The sequence below is a fragment of the Myxocyprinus asiaticus genome, chromosome 7 (genome assembly GCF_019703515.2).
Source record: "Myxocyprinus asiaticus isolate MX2 ecotype Aquarium Trade chromosome 7, UBuf_Myxa_2, whole genome shotgun sequence".
NCBI classification, from domain to species: domain Eukaryota; kingdom Metazoa; phylum Chordata; class Actinopteri; order Cypriniformes; family Catostomidae; genus Myxocyprinus; species Myxocyprinus asiaticus.
In genome coordinates, this window is record NC_059350.1 from 5719242 (window position 1) to 5740003 (window position 20762).

The following is a 20762-nucleotide window of genomic DNA, read 5'->3' on the forward strand; positions in this document are numbered from 1 at the left end:
GAAAAAAGAAAAAAAGACGGTGTGGTTGTTTCAAGGAGCACAATACTTGTTGACCCCTCTCCAAACATAGCACTTATGGTTGTGACCATAAAGCTCTATTTTGGTCTCCTCACTCCAAATTACAGTGTGCCAGAAGCTGTGAGGCGTGTCAAGGTGTTGTCGGGCATATTGTAACTAAGACATTTTTTAACACTAATATTTGCATGCAAAATGTGAAGATCTGTTTTGCATCCCCCAGTATGTACTATAAATGTATGTATGTTTCTTGAAAAATTAATAAAAATAAATAAATAAATAAATAATAATAAAACTTCACATACGACATAATTTGTCGCCCAGAGCGCTCAGTCCTACGTCATTAGCATGAGACCGTATTCACCAAAAAAAAACAAAAAAAACACGGCGACTTCCGCAATCGCTGTTAACGACAACAAACTGAAGAACCGGAGAACCGACATCACCAAGAAATAAAACTTTTCTTTAACAAACATTTGGTCCGTTATGGTATGGATAGCCCGAATCGGGTGAATGAGTTCTGGGGACGGAGCGAGACACAGAGGATCAGTGCGTACGGGAGGACACACCTGCGGACAGGTGTCTAACCGAACCGGCTGCGCTCCACTGGACCAGCTGCGCTCTCTTATCCGAACCGTGTACCGGCTCCCGGTGTCCCTGCTGCGGGCTCCCCTCCTCCTCCTCGTGTGGCTGTACCAGCCGATCCGCCGAAGCATGGCGGCCCGAGCTAAAGATGTCGGTTCCGAAGGCTGCGATGACACCGGAGAGCAGATCCGAAACTATCACAAACAGGCGTTTGAGTTCATCTCTGTGGCTCTGCAGATCGATGAGGATGACAAGGGTATCAGCCTTTATTACTGCCTTGATTGTGAACTGTGTGAAGTTCAGTTAGACTCTGTTAACTAAAAGTGCCAAGAAAATACTGTGGTACTTCAATGTTTTTATTTTATTTGATATGTACCGTGATAGTAACCAACTTCAAAGTACCATGTAAAATGTTGTTTTGTACGGCGATAATGATACCTATTTTGTGTCCAGTAATCGATAGGCAGAACCGATATTTATGTTTCATTTCTGCTTTTTGACCATAATAGAATAATTAGCCTGCCTTACAGCAATAATAATAAAATCAATAAATAATAAAAAAAAAAAAAAAAAAAAAAAAAAATACATTGTCAATGTTTTAATCATATAAATAAATGTAGTATTAGGTACAGATAAAACGATTAGATAGAAAAGTGTTAATATCGGTACAATAAATCGGTCAAACTCTAATGTGTACACTATGGTATATGAATATATTAATTCATTATTGAGGGCTATGGTTAGACTACAACAATAAAAGAAAGTGCATTGTGAATGTTTTAATAATAATAATTAAATGTATTAGGTACCGATAAACCGATTATGTAGAGAAGTGTGAATATCGGTTGAAAAAATCGGTCAAACTAGTAGGCCTAAGCCATCTGGACCATAGTATTCTTTGAAGGACCACGAAAAACTTGTTGTTGACGATGACAACAATACCGATTATCTAAATTTTTTGGTGTCGAGCAATCGATAAGCAGAACCGATATTTAAATTATTTTTGATTTCTGCTTGTTGATAACAATAAATTAATAATCATTAGATTGCAACAATAAAAACAACAAGCAATATGAATGCTTTAATACTACTACTACTACTACTACTATACTATTAATAATAATTACATTTATTAGGTGCCGATAAACTGATAAGGTAGAAAAGTGTGAAAAAATATATGTAAAAAAAAATCAGTCAAACCCCAGTGTAAATATTATGGTATATGAATATAGTAATCATTCAGTATCATGGTATTGTCATCTGTTACTGTACCATGGGACTGTCATAGTACTTTTTTGTAAGGTTTTGTAGGTATCTGGATAAATAGAAAATATACATCATTACAGCACTATAAAACGTCCTAGATGTTTCAGTTTGGGTTGTTTTTATTTTCACTTCATCTGTTCTGGAAGATCTGAGCTAAGCGGCAATGTTTGTGAATGACCAGGTTCAGCAGAGTTTTACCAACTCACCTGTGTCCCAAACAGCTTACCACCACCACCTAACCAGGTTGACCTGAGCCCCTCTAGCTGCTTCGACCAGATAGAAACCATGTCAAGTTGGATTCTCTTGTGAAGACTTGATAGTCATGGTCTTTAATGTTAAAAGAGCTTTGACTCTTGGCAGATCAGCCAGAATTCTCTAAGATGATGATCTGACCTGTGATCAGATCTTGGACCTCAGCCTTTATAAACCCTGTCTCAAAGCTGTCCTGTGATCAGTTAAAGCCCTGATTGTGTGATCCCTGGGATCAGTAGAGTGGAGAGGCCTGATTCAGGATGTCAGGGATTGCCCACATCAGCAGTCTGATGGAAAATGTGGACCTCACTCTGCTACGAAAGGATCTGCCTCAGTTTTGCATTTGTGTTATCATATTTTTGTATCATTGCATATGCTGATGACAATTAAGGCAACAGACATTAGGCAGCAGTTGTCGGGTAAAATTTCACCTGACAACCTGTCAAGAATATGGCCTGGTCATATTTCACTCCAAAATCAAATAAAAAAGTAAATAATAATTTTTAGCATTAAGACAACAAAGCCAATTTTACCCCCATTATGGTTATTTATTATTTAAATCGTAAAATATTTATACATCAGTTGTTGTACTGACATTTAATTATGCAGATTTAAAGGTGTCATGAAGTGCTATTTTTTTTATTATAATTTTATTATCTTCCCTGAGGTCTAATGATAATGTTATAAAAGTTTTTTTTTTGCACCAAAACAGTCACAGTTTAGTAATGTATGATCATTTTCCACCATGATTGGCTAACATCATACAGCCCCTAAATTCAGCTCAATCGGAAGAGAATTAAATGGACCTCAACATTATAAAACAAAATTGTAGGGTTTACACATAACGCACATCCAACACATTGCATCTGAATGTATTAAACTGTTCATCTCAAGCACAACTGTTAATACTGTTAAAACACCATAAACTATCAAACGGTCATGACATTTGAGATATTCATGAATGAAACGATTTGCTTGCGTTTTTAACTGCCCCATCCTTCAATAACAGCTCCTTTGCAAAGCTTGAATCGAATTTTGATGGTTCACAAGCAATCCATGCTGACATGAGCCACAAAAAATGAACACACATAGTCCAGAGCGGTGAAAATATGCATACACATACTGTAGGCGCACTGAGGTGCACGTCGCCCGAAACGCTCAAAGACGTCCATTGTCAAAGACGTCCTATGTTTACATACACCAACAATTAAAAATAGCGCAGATGAGTGAAAGAACACATCCATGATGCTTTTTTGATCAAATAAACTAGAGGCAGCAGCTGAATGAGAGAACTGCTTCTCCCTTTCAGAGTTGTAACTTAACACCGCGTTTTTTAAAAGCGGCAAGATACATAACAATGGTCAAAGAGTCTGTGTAGTTCATGTTTATATATAAATTAGTTCAAAATAGTCCAGATGGGTCCCCGTAGGTGTTGTTAGGAATAGTTAGCCACACAAGGCTTGCTCTCTTGACTTGAACTGCGCGTCAGTGGGCGGGGCCAAGGGTGCAATGACGCATGTTGTGGGATGTGTAAATACAAATGAGCAATGTGTCGATGACGTCATGAACAGACAGATTTCAAAACGAGACTGTAACAGTTAAAAGGAGGAGGTGGGAACCGGCTGAACAGTTGACATAAAGTTTAATGATATAAATGAACTTAAAACAACATAAAACATAAGGACACATAGACACACATGCCTTCTGAAATTTACAGTATGTTTTTATAGTACAGTTACCTCTTATATGTCTAAATATCGAGGTAAAATTGATTCTCCATTTCATGACCCCTTTAAATAAATAATTTTATTACAATTATTTGTTTTTACTGTATTACACATAAAAATACTATATTACTGTGATGAGCATTTAATGATAATAATCAATAGCAATAATGGGAAAAAACTCAAAAATGAGCATAAATTAAAGGATTACAACAATTTTTACAATAATGAATATATACCTTTATAATTCAAATAGAATATTAATATTGTTATTATATTACTAATGAGTATTGGTTCATGCTTAATTGTTACGAAAAAAATCTTGTCAGAATGCTGAAAAATCTTTATGTTTTTAAAATGACTGTTCCTTTTCCTAAAATTGTTGCTGTATGTGACCTAGACATGTTTTTATTAGATTAACTTTGTCATATCACAAGATTATGTTGTTTTTCACTTTGTAATGTCATTGCGTAGATGGTGTATCAGTGAACAAGGAACTCTGTTCAATACATTCATCAACTGATTCTCTGTTTTATGTTGCCCTGGGGCATATGGTTGGACCATGCATGACTTTTAGCATGTACGGTTTTATTTTAAGAGTGTCTTTTCTAGGGGGCCTGGGTAGCTCAGTGAGTATTGACGCTGACCACGAGTTCGAATCCAGGGCGTGCTGAGTGACTTCAGCCAGGTCTGCTAAGCAACCAAATTGGCCCGGTTGCTAGGGAGGATAGAGTCACATGGGGTAACCTCCTCGTGGTCGCTATAATGTGGTTCTCGCTCTCGGTGGGGCACGTGGTGTGTTGTGCGTGGATGCCGTGGAGAATAGCGTGGGCCTCCACACGTGCTACATCTCCGCGGTAACGCACTCAACAAGCCACATGATAAGATGCACGGATTGACAGTCTCGGACACAGAGGCAACTGAGATCCGTCCTTCGCCACCCCGATTAAGGCGAGTCACTGTGCCACTATGCCACCACTAGGTCTTATTGGGAATTGGGCATTCTAAATTAAAAAAAAAAAAGTGTCTTTTCCAACATGAAGGCCTATTGTCAGAAAGCTGGCCAATATTTTAGAGTTTTAAAATAGTGTCATCAATAAAATAATATATTTTTTGGGGAACAAAAAGGCCAATCTTTGATTGTGTAATTTACATTGATACTTTGAAACCCTGGTGTGCTGGTTTAGGATTTCATCAATAACATTCTGTATTTATAATCCATACAGGATGGAAAATGAGTGTTTATTGTGTCTAACCTGTATGTAATGTTATAGGTGATAAGGATCAGGCAGTGCAGTGGTACAGAAAAGGCATCACTGAGCTGGAAAAGGGCATCCGTATCCAGGTCACTGGCACTGGTGAGCTTATTCACTCATATTGATTTCCATTAGGGTATAAACAAACTATGTAATGTGTTTTAATTACTCTAGTAATTAAATGTTCCTAGTGTGAGTGTGGTTAATTAGTTAACCGTTTATTTCAAGACTGCATTGAATCTGCTATTAATGCTTCAATTCAGCGTTATACTATTTATGGTTTAAACTATTTCAAATGTTTTCAAAAACAGTGATTGCAAGAGATTTTTGTACAGGATTTGTAGTATTGGTTGTAATTGTAGTTATAAAAGTGGTGGTGGCGTAGTGGGCTAAAGCACATAACTGGTAATCAGAAGGTTGCTGGTTCGATCCCAACAGCCATCACTATTGTGTCCTTGAGCAAGGCACTTAACTCTAGGTTGCTCCGGGAGTATTGTCCCTGTAATAAGTGCACTGTAAGTCGCTTTGGATAAAGGATAAGTGTCTGCCAAATACATAAATTTAAATGTAAATTAACATGATATCAAAATTGTCTCTTGGCTTGAAAATTGAAAATTGGTCTTCAGTGACCTGGGACCTCATTCCACCCCCTGTACCTCATTCATTTTTTTAGTATTCCTCAACCTATCTCTTCTGAATAGTGTAACAAAAAAAAAAAGGGCAAAATTTCAAAAAATATATATTTTTTATAAACGAGTGTATAGGGTCAATAAAGACCCGAGATATGTATTAGTGTCACTTTTTTTTTATGCTTCCATAAATCAAATTTTCATGATTATTTCATATCTATATAGGATTACTATCACATGATATATATATATCTTTGTTTATTACAAGACAAATGAGTACTTTATTAAACAAATTTCTACTTTATCATGTAAATTTTCTGTGCAACGGTGGCGAATTATCAGTATTCCACATGCGTGTACACATACATATTATACATGCTGTTTTATACTCAATGTGGCGCTGATGTGTCAGAAATTGACTTGATATACATTTGACATTGGTATTTGCCGAACAATCAATGTGGAAGTAAATTATAGCAAGTGTAACACATGAACAGTATGATATGGTTATTGCCATTTGGGTGTACTAGTGAAATTATGGAAGTTGTGTGTCTATTTAAATTGCCTGAGAAAACACAAATGTGTAAATGATGTGTTCTGTGTAGCTCAATATGTGTTTGACATCCAGTTGAGTCTCATGAAATTTCATTGTGGAAGTTATGAATCCTGTTCTATATTTGTTGCATCATCTCTTTGATATATGAAAAAAAAAAACATAAATAGATCAGAATATATTCTTTTCTATTATTTTCTAATTGTCTTGAAAATGTGTTGAAAATGTTACACTATATTGGCTTTGTGAAGGATATATGTCCCGGGTTGCTAAAGACCCAAGTATGTAATAAGTAGGGCTGTTGATTTAACACGTTAATTCAGTGCAATTAATTATATAAAAAAAATTACGCTTTAAAAAAAATTCACGCAATTAATCATGTCCCCGGACCGCAATAAGGAAGATTCCTTCCATCTGAGCAATTCAAGTTTGGAGTACCACCTGTTTTCTCCAGGGGGCAGTAAGCGAAACTCCAGTTGCATATTCAAACACAGCTCGATGAAGCGCATATCTGAACGCAGGGATCTCAAGACAGGTTTTTAGAAGTTTCAAACTTCGTTTAATTTGACATAGCGACCTAAAAACTTTATATTTATGACGCAGGTGTACATTGACGCATCCTTAGCCAAGCCCTTATAATAAATCTTGGACTGATTGACGAATTCAGTTGCAAAATGGATTGCTGTGAACTGTCAGCCAATGATAGGCTTATGTTCAATAATATGCAAATAAACAATATTTTGCATTCTAAAGCCACTTTTTGTATTTTTTAATGCTTTACTTGTGTGCCTAAATAATTTAATGCATTTTAATAATCTGTATTATTTTTTATTATGTATATATTTTTTTATATTATTATTTTTCTTTATAATTATTTAAATATAACTATTTATACTTATTTAATCATATAGGCAAGGCAAAATTATTTTATCATATATTTAATTATTGTTATTTGAGGGGCTTTCTCAGCAAATATTTATGCATGTGATTAATTGCGATTAATTAATCGATATACCTTGTAGTTAATTTGATTAAAATTTGTAATCAATTGACAGCCCTAGTAATAACATTTGGCAAAACCACTTGTCTTCATTCTGGTGTAACACACTACAATCAGTGATCAGTGATCAGTGTTGAGTAAATTACTCAGTAAAAGTAATCCATTACAATTTGCTAATTCTCTAAAAAAAATTCAGATTACTATACTCATTACTTCATTGAAGAAGTAATCACCTTACTTTGAACTTTTCACAGAAAAGTTTGTTTTTCTGCTCAACTAATTTATTGTCGCATACAAGTCATGCATTCAACCCAACACGTTCTCCATGCAAACAGATGTACATATGAACATAATTCATGTTTTAAATGCAGTCTACATTGTATTATTTGAGAAATATGTGTAACCCAAGTAATGTACTAAGAACTGTAATCTGATTACAAGAATTTACACTACTTTTGAATGAAAAAGTTATTAGATTACAGTAACTAATTACTTTGTAATCAGATTACACCCAACACTGTTGCGATCCAGAAATCCGTCATCTTGCAGAAGTAAAATGGGTTGTGAACAGGGTTTCATGTTGACTTTAAAGCTAGATGAAGAAGCTTCTGTAGAACTTGGTAAAAGGTCTTCATCTGTCTGTTTTTAGGTGAGAAGGCTGACAGAGCCAGACGACTTCAGGACAAAATGATCAGCAACCTCAACATGGCCAAAGACCGACTGGCACTTCTGGGTAAGCAGATACAGTGAGTTCAGGAGGACATCTGGAAAAATCTAATACATTAACTAAAATAATCTCATTGTAAATTGGTTGTGCTTCAGTCTGGGGTTTTATTTTAGTGTGGAAAGGCTTGCTTTCTCTGCTGTTCAAGTCAGTTTTTAGCATTTAATGGTTAAGTGTGTAATTTCTGCACCTCTAGAGACACTAAACAGAACTGGTAAAATAACTAGATTTTTACATTTTCAAAATAAAGTGTGAGTGGTGATTGCACATGCAAAATTGCTCCCATGATGCTTGGTTGTTTTAGGCGGTTGCCAGGATGTTGCTATTGGGCTCCTAAAAATTACACCTTTATTGGATCAACTACGCAACGTGCAACATGCAGTATTCTTATCTTAACATTCCTCTCTCCATACTTTGCATTTGTTGTTTTGAATCAAAACTATTCTGCTTTGATTTGGGGGTGAAATGTTTGGCATGTTCTTTGTGAGATTCATCTTCTAATATCCCTGCTCATCTGCTTTTTGATTTCTTCTGGTTTTCTTGGTTTCTCTGTAAATGTCCTTTCCCTCTCGCAAAAGCTAAACTGGTGCCACCAGCAGAGGGCAGCTCTGACCCCGCTGGAATGTCTTTCTCCAATGGGAATCTGCGGCCAGGTGGGTGTTTCATCTGGGGTGGATCAGAGGATTCTGGGAAGTTTTTTTGCACCCAAAAAAGTCTTAATTTAGTTTTTTGGTATTCCACCCTTTCTCTGACCCATAGAATTAAATGTAAAAATTAGACGTTTTGTATTTGCTGATGTGTCTTTAAGACGCCCGCTTTGCATGTCACGTGAGAATGAACCGTTTTTACTGAGATTTGTTCCCTCATATCACCCAAAAATAAAAATTCTCTCATCATTTACTCACCCTCATGCCATCCCAGATGTGTGACTTTCTTTCTTCTGGTGAACACAAATGAAGATTTTTATAAGAATATCTCAGCTCTGTAGTTCCATATAATGCAAGTGAACTTTTAAGCTCCAAAAAGCACAAATATGCAGCATAAAAATATGACTCCAGTGGTTAAATCCATGCCTTCAGAAGTGATATGATAGGTGTGGGTGAGAAACAGATCAATATTTAAGTCCTTTTTAACTATAAATTCTCCTCCCTGCCCAGTAGGTGGCGATCTGCACAAAGTGTGCAAATTGACAAAAGCAAAAGAACTCTTAGAAGAGACGAGAGCTTAGGAAGGATGTTTAAAGGCTGAGATTTATAGTAATATTCTTACCCAAAGTGACTGCATCACTTCAGAAGACATATATTAAACCAATGGAGATGTATGGATTACTTTTATGCTGCCTGTATGTGCTTTTGGAGCTTCAAAGTTCTGGTCACCATTCACTTGCATTGTATGGACCTACAGAGCTGAAATATTCTTCTAAAAATCGTAGTTTTTTTTAAGCAGAATAAAGAAAGTCATACACATCTGGGATGGCATGAGGGTGAGTAAATGATGAGACAATTTTCATTTTTGGGTGAACGATCCCTTTAAATTGTTCTTTTGTTTCATGGGAAATGCCTTTTATTTATGTATAACGAGATTACTGCATGGAAAAGAGTAACTTTATTGATTGTTGTGTGTGTGTATATGTGCAATATGTGTTTGTAATTGCAGGCAGTGGAGCTGTTTCTAAAAAGACTCTCACATCTTCAAGTCAACCCCATTTACGACCCAAAAACCCACCCAAACCTCACAGCGCCCCTGCAGCTTCCCTACATCACACACCTTCAACCGGTCACACTGGCAGGATCGGCCCACAGAGCAATCAGAAGGTTAGTCCAGTAGGGACCAAACTTCAGGTCAGGTGCACATTGTAACAAAAGACAGATGATTTATTTAAAATATTTACGATATATTTGATATTTTGTTCACAACATAAAATTATCCTAGTACATCATGAATATCGTACTGTTTTTAATGCACTTTTGTTTTTGGCCATTAAGTTCCTAAAGAGTATGGTTCTTGTTCAGAACCGGTTCCATTTTTCAAAAGTACCGGAATCGTATTATTTTCATGACTTTTGGTTCTGATAACGCTTTCCGAACTTGCAATTTGTCACCGATGCGGATGTAACACCATACTTAAATACTCAGATTTGATATATCTGCTCCGTCAAAATCTGAAATGATCACATCTTTTGGCTACAGGCTGCTGAGGGCAGTAGATGCAATAACAATTGCATTTCTTATTTACAAATAATTCCTTCCCAAAAGTACTTAAAGAATTGTCAATGGAACCGTTAAAGAATCAGAATCAGAATCGTTAAGAGGATTCGGAATCGTTAAAATCCTTACAATTCTCATATCTACTAAAGTTGGACAGTTTTGCAAGTTTGACTTCTTTTGTAACCATGAGAGCACTATTAAGTGTATTACAAGTGTCTCTAATTTAAAGCCCATAATAATGCAGATAAAGTTGGTAAGCTTGATTCATTTCCAAGAATTCATTTTTCAAATTGTAAATTTCAGTGAACCAGTTCAAAGGTTCATTTGCATCGTCATTTAAAAAAAATGTTAATGGAAGTCTCAGAAATGGAAGTGTGGCATTTGTAAAATGTAATAAACATATATTTGTAGGTAAATATTGCTGGTTATTAAAGCAATATCACACAAGCAAGAGTGCTGTATGGCCCTATATCAGCACGGCTGTGATTCAGCCACAGTCATGAGGTCTTTTGTCACCAACTGTTAAAAGCTAAAATCTTTAATGTCACAGTCAAAACTGAAAAGACACACATCTGCGCTGCTTTTACACTTCAGTTTAGAACAGCACGAACACATGCGGAGTGATACAAACAGTAACATGTCCGAGCTCTGATGGTGTGAGATATCAGTGCTCTTGGAACGTCTCTCGTCCAATCAGATTCGATGACTGGAACTAACTGTTGTATAATGCTGTTTATAATGTAATGGTGCACATAAATAATAAGATAATTAAACAATATGATTTAAGTTAAAAAATTAAAAAGTATCAATTAACAAATATAATTAAGTGGAAAACATACCCTGTAATTTTAACTCAAATTTTACTGTATTTTACTTGCAAAATCACTTTTATGCCATTATAGAGCAAATACTTAAATATTGAAATATAATGAATATTGTCAAAACAAAGGCTGAAAAATATCAAGAAAAATATAATTTGTTCCCACTTTATAGTAGGTGTTTTTAACTACTATGTACTAACTTTAAAATACAGATAATACAATGTATTTATTGTGTAACTACATGTTGTTCTGCTAAATTCTCACAAGATTTGCATTTGCTGCTACTAGGGTTGAGGTACAGGTAGATTTAGGGGTGGGATTAGGGTAAGGATTGGGGTAGGATTAGGTTTAGGGGTACGTTTAACAGTGTAGCTACAGATGTAATTAAATGCAGGTACTTTAAATGTAAGTACAATGCAACAACATGTTTGTACATCAGAAGTACATTGTATCAAATGCTTAAGTACATAGTAGTTAAAGACACCTAATATAAAGTGGGTCCCATATTTTGTTTTAGCTATATGCTCAGCACTAGTTGATACTTATAATGCATTATATTGCCCACCAGTGTTGTAGTACTCGAGTCTGACTCGAGTCGCGATATTGATGACTCGTGACTCATCTCGGACTTGAACACTAATGACTTGGGCTTGGACTCGAGTATTGGGTGCATTCTGACTTGAAGGAGAGGACTCGTTACAACCGTTAACTTTTGCATTCTGCCCTATTATGGCTTGAGACCACATGCATGTCATGCCATGTACCGTTTGCGCAATAGCAATATCAAACATTTAAGTAACATTAAGAAAAACAAAAACTACAGAGATGGTATTGTTATTGTGTGTATGGTTTCTTGTACAATACACTTTGAAAGGCTGAATGTGTGTGTGTGTGTGTGTGTGTGTGTGCGCGCGCCTTTAAACTTAAAATGGCAACAGAATTGTGATTTTTTTTTTTTGCTTATTTTGTGACGTAGACAAGGACTCGTAACTCAGACTTGTATGCAGTTATTGGCGACTCGACTCGGACTTGAGATCTAGTGACTTGACTACAACACTGTTGCCCTCTTCGACAGGAAGTGTCCATGTAGCTGATCTGGAACTTTATGTTTGGGTGTGTTTGTTTTGTAGGGTCCCTCCGCAAGAGGTGCAAACAGACCTAACAGTAAAGCCAGCCACGCCCCCACTGCATCACCTCAGAAGAAAAGAGACATCAAGAACTTGAAAAATGTGGACAGCAAACTGGCCAACCTCATTCTCAATGAGATAGTGGACAGGTAACATCAGATCACTCGTGTAGTCATTATACATTGTTTTTAAGCACAACTGGAGCTTTGGAAACTTTCTAATTTTAAGCATTTGTGTGTGTTGCTTTAGTGGGTCTTCAGTGCGGTTTGAGGACATCGCAGGGCAGGAGTTGGCAAAGCAGGCCCTGCAGGAAATCGTCATCCTGCCTGCTCTACGACCAGAGGTCTGTCTGTTGCCTACAGTTGCAGAGCAACGGCGAAACTTATCGCATTAATACAGAATTAAATTGATGTAGGGCTCATCCAATCAGAATTAAGAGTTGTAGCTCTTTGTTTTATCCTATTTTAAATCTTTTGTTTTTAACTCAGTTGTTACATACTGTGAAGGTATGTTTGCACTGATGCCATACTTATCATTTGTTTTATATGTGTAATCTTTTGGTTTGCATCCATCAAGTTCCACATAGAAAGAAAAAAATGGTCAAATGAGAAAAAGTACTTTTCATTTGTAAAGAATGTAATCTTCTGGATTATCCAAATTTAGGCCTTAACACCTTAATTGATGGTAATTTAATATGTTAATATAGTATGTCTTTCATTGAATTTTCAGTGAAAAAAAAAAAAAGATTTATAAAAATAAAAACCAGAAATCTGAAAGAACAAATTGCACTCTCACAATATTTAAACTACATGTATATCTTGAGATTTATAATTTACATAGGTTACATGTTCTAAATAAAAAAAAAAAAATGTTTTATCTCCAGCTGTTTACTGGTCTCAGGGCTCCTGCAAGAGGTCTCCTTCTCTTTGGCCCTCCTGGCAATGGGAAGACCATGCTGGTAAGATACAAAATAACTCTTTATAGATTAATATTTGGATATTATAAGAACAGAACTATATTTTTGCCATTTCCTCACAGGCTAAAGCGGTTGCGATGGAATCAAACGCCACCTTTTTCAACATCAGTGCTGCCAGTCTCACCTCAAAATATGTGAGTGATGTTTAGATTATTATATACTATTATAGGATATTGTATTAAACCCTTTAAGCTTGGATTGGTGGGTCTGCCGAGAAAAAAATAATTATCAAAATGTAAATAGTCTTGACCAAAACAAAATAGGTATCGTTTTAAAGCTTAAAAGCTCTACTTCACAATGCTTTGAAATTTGCAGACAAATCAGAAGTGTTCCGTTTTGATAATTTATTAATAATTTTGCATTGTACACATTATAGTAATCAGTAAAAACATCAAACTGATCAAATAGCCATGTGTCATATGTTTGTTTTTACTCACAGACAAAAATATATCGAGTAATAGCTATAGAGTATATATCTTTGACATAAAAGTTACAGTTGAAGTCAGACGTTTACATAAAATAGGTTGAAGTCATTAAAACAAATTTTTTAACCACTCCACAGATTTAATATTAGCAAACTGTAGTTTTGGCAAGTTGTTTAGTACATCTACTTTGTGCATGACACAAGTAATTTTTCCAGCAATTGTTTACAGACAGATTGTTTCACTTTTAATTGACTATATCACAAATCAAGTGGGTCAGAAGTTTACATATACTAAGTTAAGTGTGCCTTTAAGCAGCGTGGAAAATTCCAGAAAATGATGTCAAGCCTTTAGACAATTAACTTCTGATAGGAGATGTACTGAATTGGAGGTGTACCTGTGGATGTATTTTAAGGCCTACCTTCAAACTCAGAGCCTATTTGCTTGACATCATGGGAAAATCAAAAGAAATTAGCCAAGACTGCAGAGAAAAGAATGTGGACCTCCACAAGTCTGGTTCCTCCTTGGGAGCAATTTCCAAACACCTGAAGGTATCATGTCCACCTGTACAAACAATAGTACTTGAGTATAAACACCATGGGACAATGCAGCCATCATACCGCTGAGGAAGGAGGCGCATTCTGCCTCCTAGAGATGAACATAGTTTGGTGCAAAAAGTGAAAATCAATCCCAGAACAACAGCAAAGGACCTTGTGAAGATGCTGGAGGAAACAAGTAGACAAGTATCTATATCCACAGTAAAACAGTCCTATATCGACATAACCTGAAAGGCTGCTCAGCAAGGAAGAAACCACTGCTCCAAAACCGCCATAAAAAAGCCAGACTACAGTTTGCAAGTGCACATGGGGACAAAGATCTTACTTTTTGGAGAAATGTCCTCTGGTCTGATGAAACAAGAATTTAACTGTTTAGCCATAATGACCATCATTATGTTTGGAGGAAAAAGGGTGAGGCTTGCAAGCCGAAGAACACCATCCCAACCGTGAAGCATAGGGGTGGCAGCATCATGTTGTGGTGGTGCTTTGCTGCAGGAGGTACTGGTGCACTTCACAAAATAGATGGTATCATGAGGAAGGAAATATGGGCAGAGAGGATCGTTCATTCTCATTACATATGGCCACCAGGAGATAGCGCCAAGGACATGACAAAGACTCAATGATTGCTCAAATGACACAGAATGGAACTGAAGGAGATCTTGTTACTCATGCCTGCATTTAAACCTTTAGTCGTTGTATTTGCATTGTCTGATTGTCAAATCAGAAAAATATGAAAACTTTTATTTTATCTTTTTTGTGATTTTTTTTTCAGAAGTTTCTTATGCTGTGTGTCTTGTAATTATAATAAACTATATCAGGGTTCCTCAATAGGCGGCCAGCAGGCCTCATCCGGCCTGTGAGAGACAAATGTTTGGCCTGTGCTAAAGGCATGTTCACACCAAATCCGTGACGATTTTGCAAGACGAACTTCCGACGAAAGGTCTATACACACACAGTGCGTAATAAAAGAAAAAGAAAGTAAAACGATGTCACCCAGTACAGTAGGCGGCGCTGTTGCTGTTCTACAAACATTTATACCAGTCTCATGCCCACACCTTCAGCTGTTATAGATTAATATACTGAATGCGGTTAAAGCATTAATTTACCTAATTTGGCATAACTGTTTCATTATGTTCTTTCCACAGTGTTGATGCATTCTGAGGAGTATACCTGTATAATCTGTGTTTTTATGCGAGTGAGATGAGTAAAGAGCGCTGTTGCATAAATATAAGTCCTATTTATATTTGCACATGTATTTTGCTATGAGAATATTCCAACTCCTGAAGTCAATTACTCTTTTTATAATGTCTAGATTCTCTTACAGCTTTCAAGCTACACCGAATTTGGCACAGACCTTCAGACTGTTCTGACTCTTGTCCCTAAGACTTTTCTAACTGATCGGAATTACGGTTTTTGAACAGCGGATGATCATAAATAGAAAAAATCCTTAAGATTTACATTAACGGAATGTTCAAACGGGCAAACGGAATGTTCATTCATTCAAACTCCAACTGTTAAAACATTCAAATGTAAACAAACACACAAACAAACCCTTTAATCTGCTTTAAGTCTCTCTCTGTATCTATCTGACGGTTTGTAGATACTGTATATCTAGTTGGCTGGCTGGCTTACTTTTGGTCCCTCAGTAGTGTATGTATACACATCAAACATCAAAACTAGTTACATTTTCAGACAAGCTTTGGCAAACCAACAAAGTTTGTCTGTCTACTTGAACATTGGTGTCTTTAATCATTTTACTGTTGCTTGTCTAAAAACATCCCTTACATGTGGTAAAATCACTGTAAAGCACTCATTCATATATCTGCATGGGTTTGTGTGCGTACAGGTGGGAGAGGGTGAGAAACTGGTTCGAGCTCTATTTTCTGTCGCTAGGGAACTGCAGCCATCAATCATCTTCATCGGTGAGAACTGTCAGTCAGATTCATTCATGCTTCAATAATAATTAATAATTTTCTTTATTTATCACACATTATACATTTGCACATATACAGTGAAATTCTTCTTTTTCACATATCCCAGCTAGGCTGGGGTCAGAGTGCAGGGTCAGCCATGATACGGCGCCCCTGGAGCAGATAGGGTCAAGGGCCATGCTCAAGGGCCCAACAGTGGCATCTTGGCGGTGCTGGGGCTTGAACCCCCGACCTTCTGATCAGTAACCCAGAGCCTTAACCGCTGAGCTACCACTGCCCCCGTGTGTGTTTCTGTATGTGTGATTAATGTTAGTTTTGCTGCAGATGAGATTGACAGTTTGCTGTGTGAGAGGAGAGAAGGGGAGCATGATGCCAGCAGAAGACTCAAAACAGAGTTTCTCATCGAGTTTGATGGAGTAAGTGGACTGGACTGAGAATCATCAGATCTTTTTTAGTGAATCAGTCAAACTGGCTCACAAATTGATCCAAATGATTCATTACAGAATCGATTTGTATTTTAATGATTCTTAAAAATCCTTATCCAGTAATGACTTGAAAAGTCATGGAAATTAATGTATTCAAATATTCAGTGCTTATTACTTGGACATAAATCCTGATTACATCAGTTTTTTCCATGCTGGTCTGTTATTTTGATATTAACTATTTAAGATAAAACCGCCCCTAAACAGCACATGACAAACGGTGCTTGGTCGCACACTGGTCAGAAGATTTAAAATGGAAGTAGTCTACATTATTTCTGCTTTCTAAGTGGGTGGTCTTGGCCAAAATAAGTTGCAATGTGAACCAGACTTTATGCCAATAGTTTGTGTGTGTGTGTGTGTGTGTTGTCAGGTGCAGTCAGGAGGAGATGATCGAGTGCTAGTAATGGGAGCCACTAACAGACCTCAGGAGCTCGATGAGGCTGTTCTCAGGTACCTCTGACCTCTACTCTGCCACTTCATAGTTCCCTCTAACTACACTCTCTAAATGGATTGTGATATGTTTTTTGTTTACAGGCGATTTGCTAAACGCATTTATGTGGCTTTACCTACAGAGGAGGTACTGCATACACATGCATTATGTATTAATGTAGTTTAGGTTTGCCAATGAATTAACCATGAATACAGGCACTAATCAGTTTGTGTGTATGTGTGTTTCAGACTCGTTTAAAGCTGCTTATGAACCTCCTCAGTAAACATGGCAACCCTTTAACTCAGAAAGAGCTGAGTCAGTTAGCCAGGTAAAAGCCAGCGTCATAATTATGTATGTTTATGCAAATGAGCATGATAAATATTAATGCTGGATGTTTAATATTGCATTTAATTTGAATGAGGCCGGTAACGATGTGTTTTTTTTAGCATGACTAAGGGTTACTCTGGCAGCGATCTGACCTCACTGGCCAAAGACGCAGCTCTTGGTCCCATACGAGGTGTGTTTGTATCCAATACAAATGTGACATTTGGTCTACTGCTATGTTAAGCTGAAAATTTAGTCATTACATCAAGTTCTGTTTTCCTTCTCTAAACAGAACTGAGGCCTGACCAAGTGAGGAACATGTCAGCTAAAGAGGTAGAGGATTTTTCACATCTGAAGATTAATCTACCTGTTTCTTAAAGGGATAGTTCACCCAAAAATAAAGATTCTGTCATCATTTAGCCACTCTTGTGTCATTCGATACTCATTTGATAATATTTTTAAGTGGAACACAAAAGGAGTTAGCAAGCAGAATGTTCATGCTGCCCTCTGGCATACAACAGAAGTGGATTGTGACAACAAGGACAAAAAGCACCTTCAAAGTAGTTCAAATGGCTTGTGTGCTATATATATATATATATATATATATATATATATATATATATATATATATCAAGTTTACTGCAGCCATATGATAGCTTTGTGTAAGGAACAGACTGAAATTTACATTGTAATTCATTAAAAATCTATCAATCCACCACAGCTCTGAAATCTTGAAATTTGTGGGTGAACTCTGTTTAAATTAATCTTCACTATGTTTAAAACCTGGCTATTCAAATATAGATGTTTATTGCTACATAATTTGTACTCTATTGCATAATGTAAAATAGCAGTGGTATACTGCACAGGATAGTTCACTAGTATTGCATTATGAACATCTCTTTTTTTCCTGGCTCCTGTACAGATGAGGAACATTCGTTTCTCTGATTTTGTTGATTCGCTGAAGCGTATAAAGCACAGTGTCAGTCCTCAAACACTGGATCAGTACGTACGCTGGAACAGAGAGTATGGAGACACAACGGCCGTATGACATCAACACGCACTTGTGATCTTATGGTCCTGCAGAACTATTTGAAGGAAGTGAACAATTCTTTTTAATCAAGATGTGGAATGAAACTCATGGAAGGTGTTTATATTTGAACTTTTTCAATACTTCTGCTTTTGCAGTGGAGACATTTGGAGCTCAGGGTGACAGTTTTGATTTAATTACACCCAGAGATTAAGATCTACAGCAATATGGACAAAAAAGCATGATGAAATGACGATTTGAGGCGCTTACCTGCATTTTTTGTTAAACTGTGCTTTTCTACAAAACTGAGCTCCTTCCTTACTTTGCACCGATTCATTTGTGATCTAGATAAAGCATTTGTGAACAACAGTCTGAAGTGTTGTGTGTGCTATATGCAGATGCTTTTGTTTGGTTCATGTGTATTCGTGTATCTGATGTGCATTTGTAGCTTTGTCTTTACACAGCCAGTCAAACAACCCAATTACTCTATGTGATTTACTGCCATTATTCTAAAGAATTTAGGTCTTTATTTGATCATTCAATATGGCAAACTGTTTGAAATGCAATGGATTAATCTTATTACACAAAAGTCCAGGTTAAAAAGCCCTTATTCACAGCAGCGCCATATTTGATTTTAGACGGAAATGAAAACGAGACTATTCAGTTAGTTGAACTGTTGTTTAAATGCGTGTGGATCGTACGGCTGACGAAACGCTGGTTAAAACATCTTTTCAAAACATTAAGTAGACAAAAACGCCAGAGAACACTATTTGTAAAAAAAAAAAAAAAAATTAGGCGTAATATTGGAGCTGTGCCATCAAAGAGACTATCCCTCACAACTTAATTCATTCCCGCCAAAAATAAATATGGCGCTACGTCCGTGAAGGTTTATAACGGGTCTGGAGTTATGCGTATAGATGATTAATGAATGCTTACTGAATGTATATTTTGATCAGAAGCTCTGCAGACTACATTTATATTCGGAGTAACAGACTTCTAGAGTTTTCCCCCGTTTACAGCCACTAGAGGGCATCAACTGCTGAGACTGTGTATGAATGTCTCCCTAAACCTGTTATCAATGAACTGTTCATAAAACTGAAATCAAGATAATGTAATGTAACGATTTTTTTTTTTTTTTTTTTTTTTTTTAATGTATGCAGTGATACATCAGGTAATGATTTGATTAATTTGTAAAGTGATTGATTACACATTCTTAAAAAAAAAAAAACTATTTACTAATGTTATTTACAATTTTCTCTTTCACTAAAAAATAAATATTATTTTATACTCCCTCAAGTAACTGGGGAGTCCTGATTATTAATTGAAATAAAAGACCAAGAACCAAATCACTCTCCCTGAAGGGAATATCTGTACTGTGTCTTTATTCAGCACAACCTTCATTATATGTTTTGATTCTAGTCTTAAAGGAATCATTTACCTAAAAGTTCATTTTTATTCCAAAACCTTAAATTGTAATTTATGTGGAGTACAAAAGGAGAAGTTACAGTTGTGCTCAAAAGTTTGCATACCCTGGCAGAAATTGTGAAATTTCAGGGCAGTGGTAGCTCAGCGGTTAAGGCTCTGGGTTACTGATCAGAAGGTCGGGGGTTCAAGCCCCAGCACCGCCAAGATGCCACTGTTGGGCCCTTGAGCAAGGCCCTTGACCCTATCTGCTCCAGGGGCGCCGTATCATGGCTGACCCTGCACTCTGACCCCAGCCTAGCTGGGATATGTGAAAAAAAAAAAGAAGAATTTCACTGTATATGTGCAAATGTATAATGTGTGATAAATAAAGAAAATTAAAAATTAAAAATTAATTAATTAAATTAATTAATTAAATTAAAAAAGAAATGTTGGCATTGATTTTGAAAATATGACTGATCATGCAAATAACTGTCTTTTATTTAAGGATAGTGATCATATGAAGCCATTTATTATAACATAGTTGTTTGGCTCCTTTTAAAATCATAATGATAACAGAAATCACCCAAATGGCCCTGATCAAAAGTTTACATACCCTTGAATGTTTGGCCTTGTTACAGACACACAAGGTGACACACACAGGTTTAAATGGCAATTAAAGGTTAATTTCCCACACCTGTGGCTTTTTAAATTGCAATTAGTGTCTGTGTATAAATAGTCAATGAGTTTGTTAGCTCTCACGTGGATGCACTGAGCAGGCTAGATACTGAAATCTTTCTTGGTCTACCTGACCTTCGCTTGGTATCAAGAGATCCCCGAATTTTCCACTTCTTAATAAGTGATTGAACAGTACTGACTGGCATTTTCAAGGCTTTGGATATCTTTTTATATCCTTTTCCATCTTTATAAAGTTCCATTACCTTGTTACGCAGGTCTTTTGACAGTTCTTTTCTGCTCCCCATGGCTCAGTATCTAGCCTGCTCAGTGCATCCACGTGAGAGCTAACAAACTCATTGACTATTTATACACAGA

The 20762-nt window shown here is 36.5% G+C and overlaps 1 protein-coding gene across 2 annotated transcripts; it reads left to right on the forward strand.

Annotated features, from left to right (window-relative positions):
• The first annotated feature begins 364 nt into the window (after positions 1 to 364).
• On the forward strand, positions 365 to 19654 carry LOC127444053 (spastin-like). Of its 2 annotated transcripts, XM_051703215.1 has the most exons (17): positions 365 to 856; positions 5117 to 5200; positions 7930 to 8013; positions 8583 to 8657; positions 9661 to 9818; positions 12163 to 12308; positions 12409 to 12502; positions 13043 to 13117; positions 13198 to 13269; positions 15961 to 16036; positions 16370 to 16461; positions 16898 to 16977; positions 17062 to 17104; positions 17206 to 17285; positions 17404 to 17474; positions 17574 to 17614; positions 18204 to 19654. In XM_051703215.1, exons 1-17 carry the CDS (start codon positions 529 to 531, stop codon positions 18327 to 18329), a joined length of 1725 nt encoding a protein of 574 aa, XP_051559175.1. In that variant the 5' UTR covers positions 365 to 528; the 3' UTR covers positions 18330 to 19654. The 2 variants fall into 2 exon arrangements, with proteins under 2 accessions (XP_051559175.1, XP_051559176.1); XM_051703216.1 differs by lacking the exon at positions 8583 to 8657.
• The last annotated feature ends 1108 nt before the right edge of the window (positions 19655 to 20762 follow it).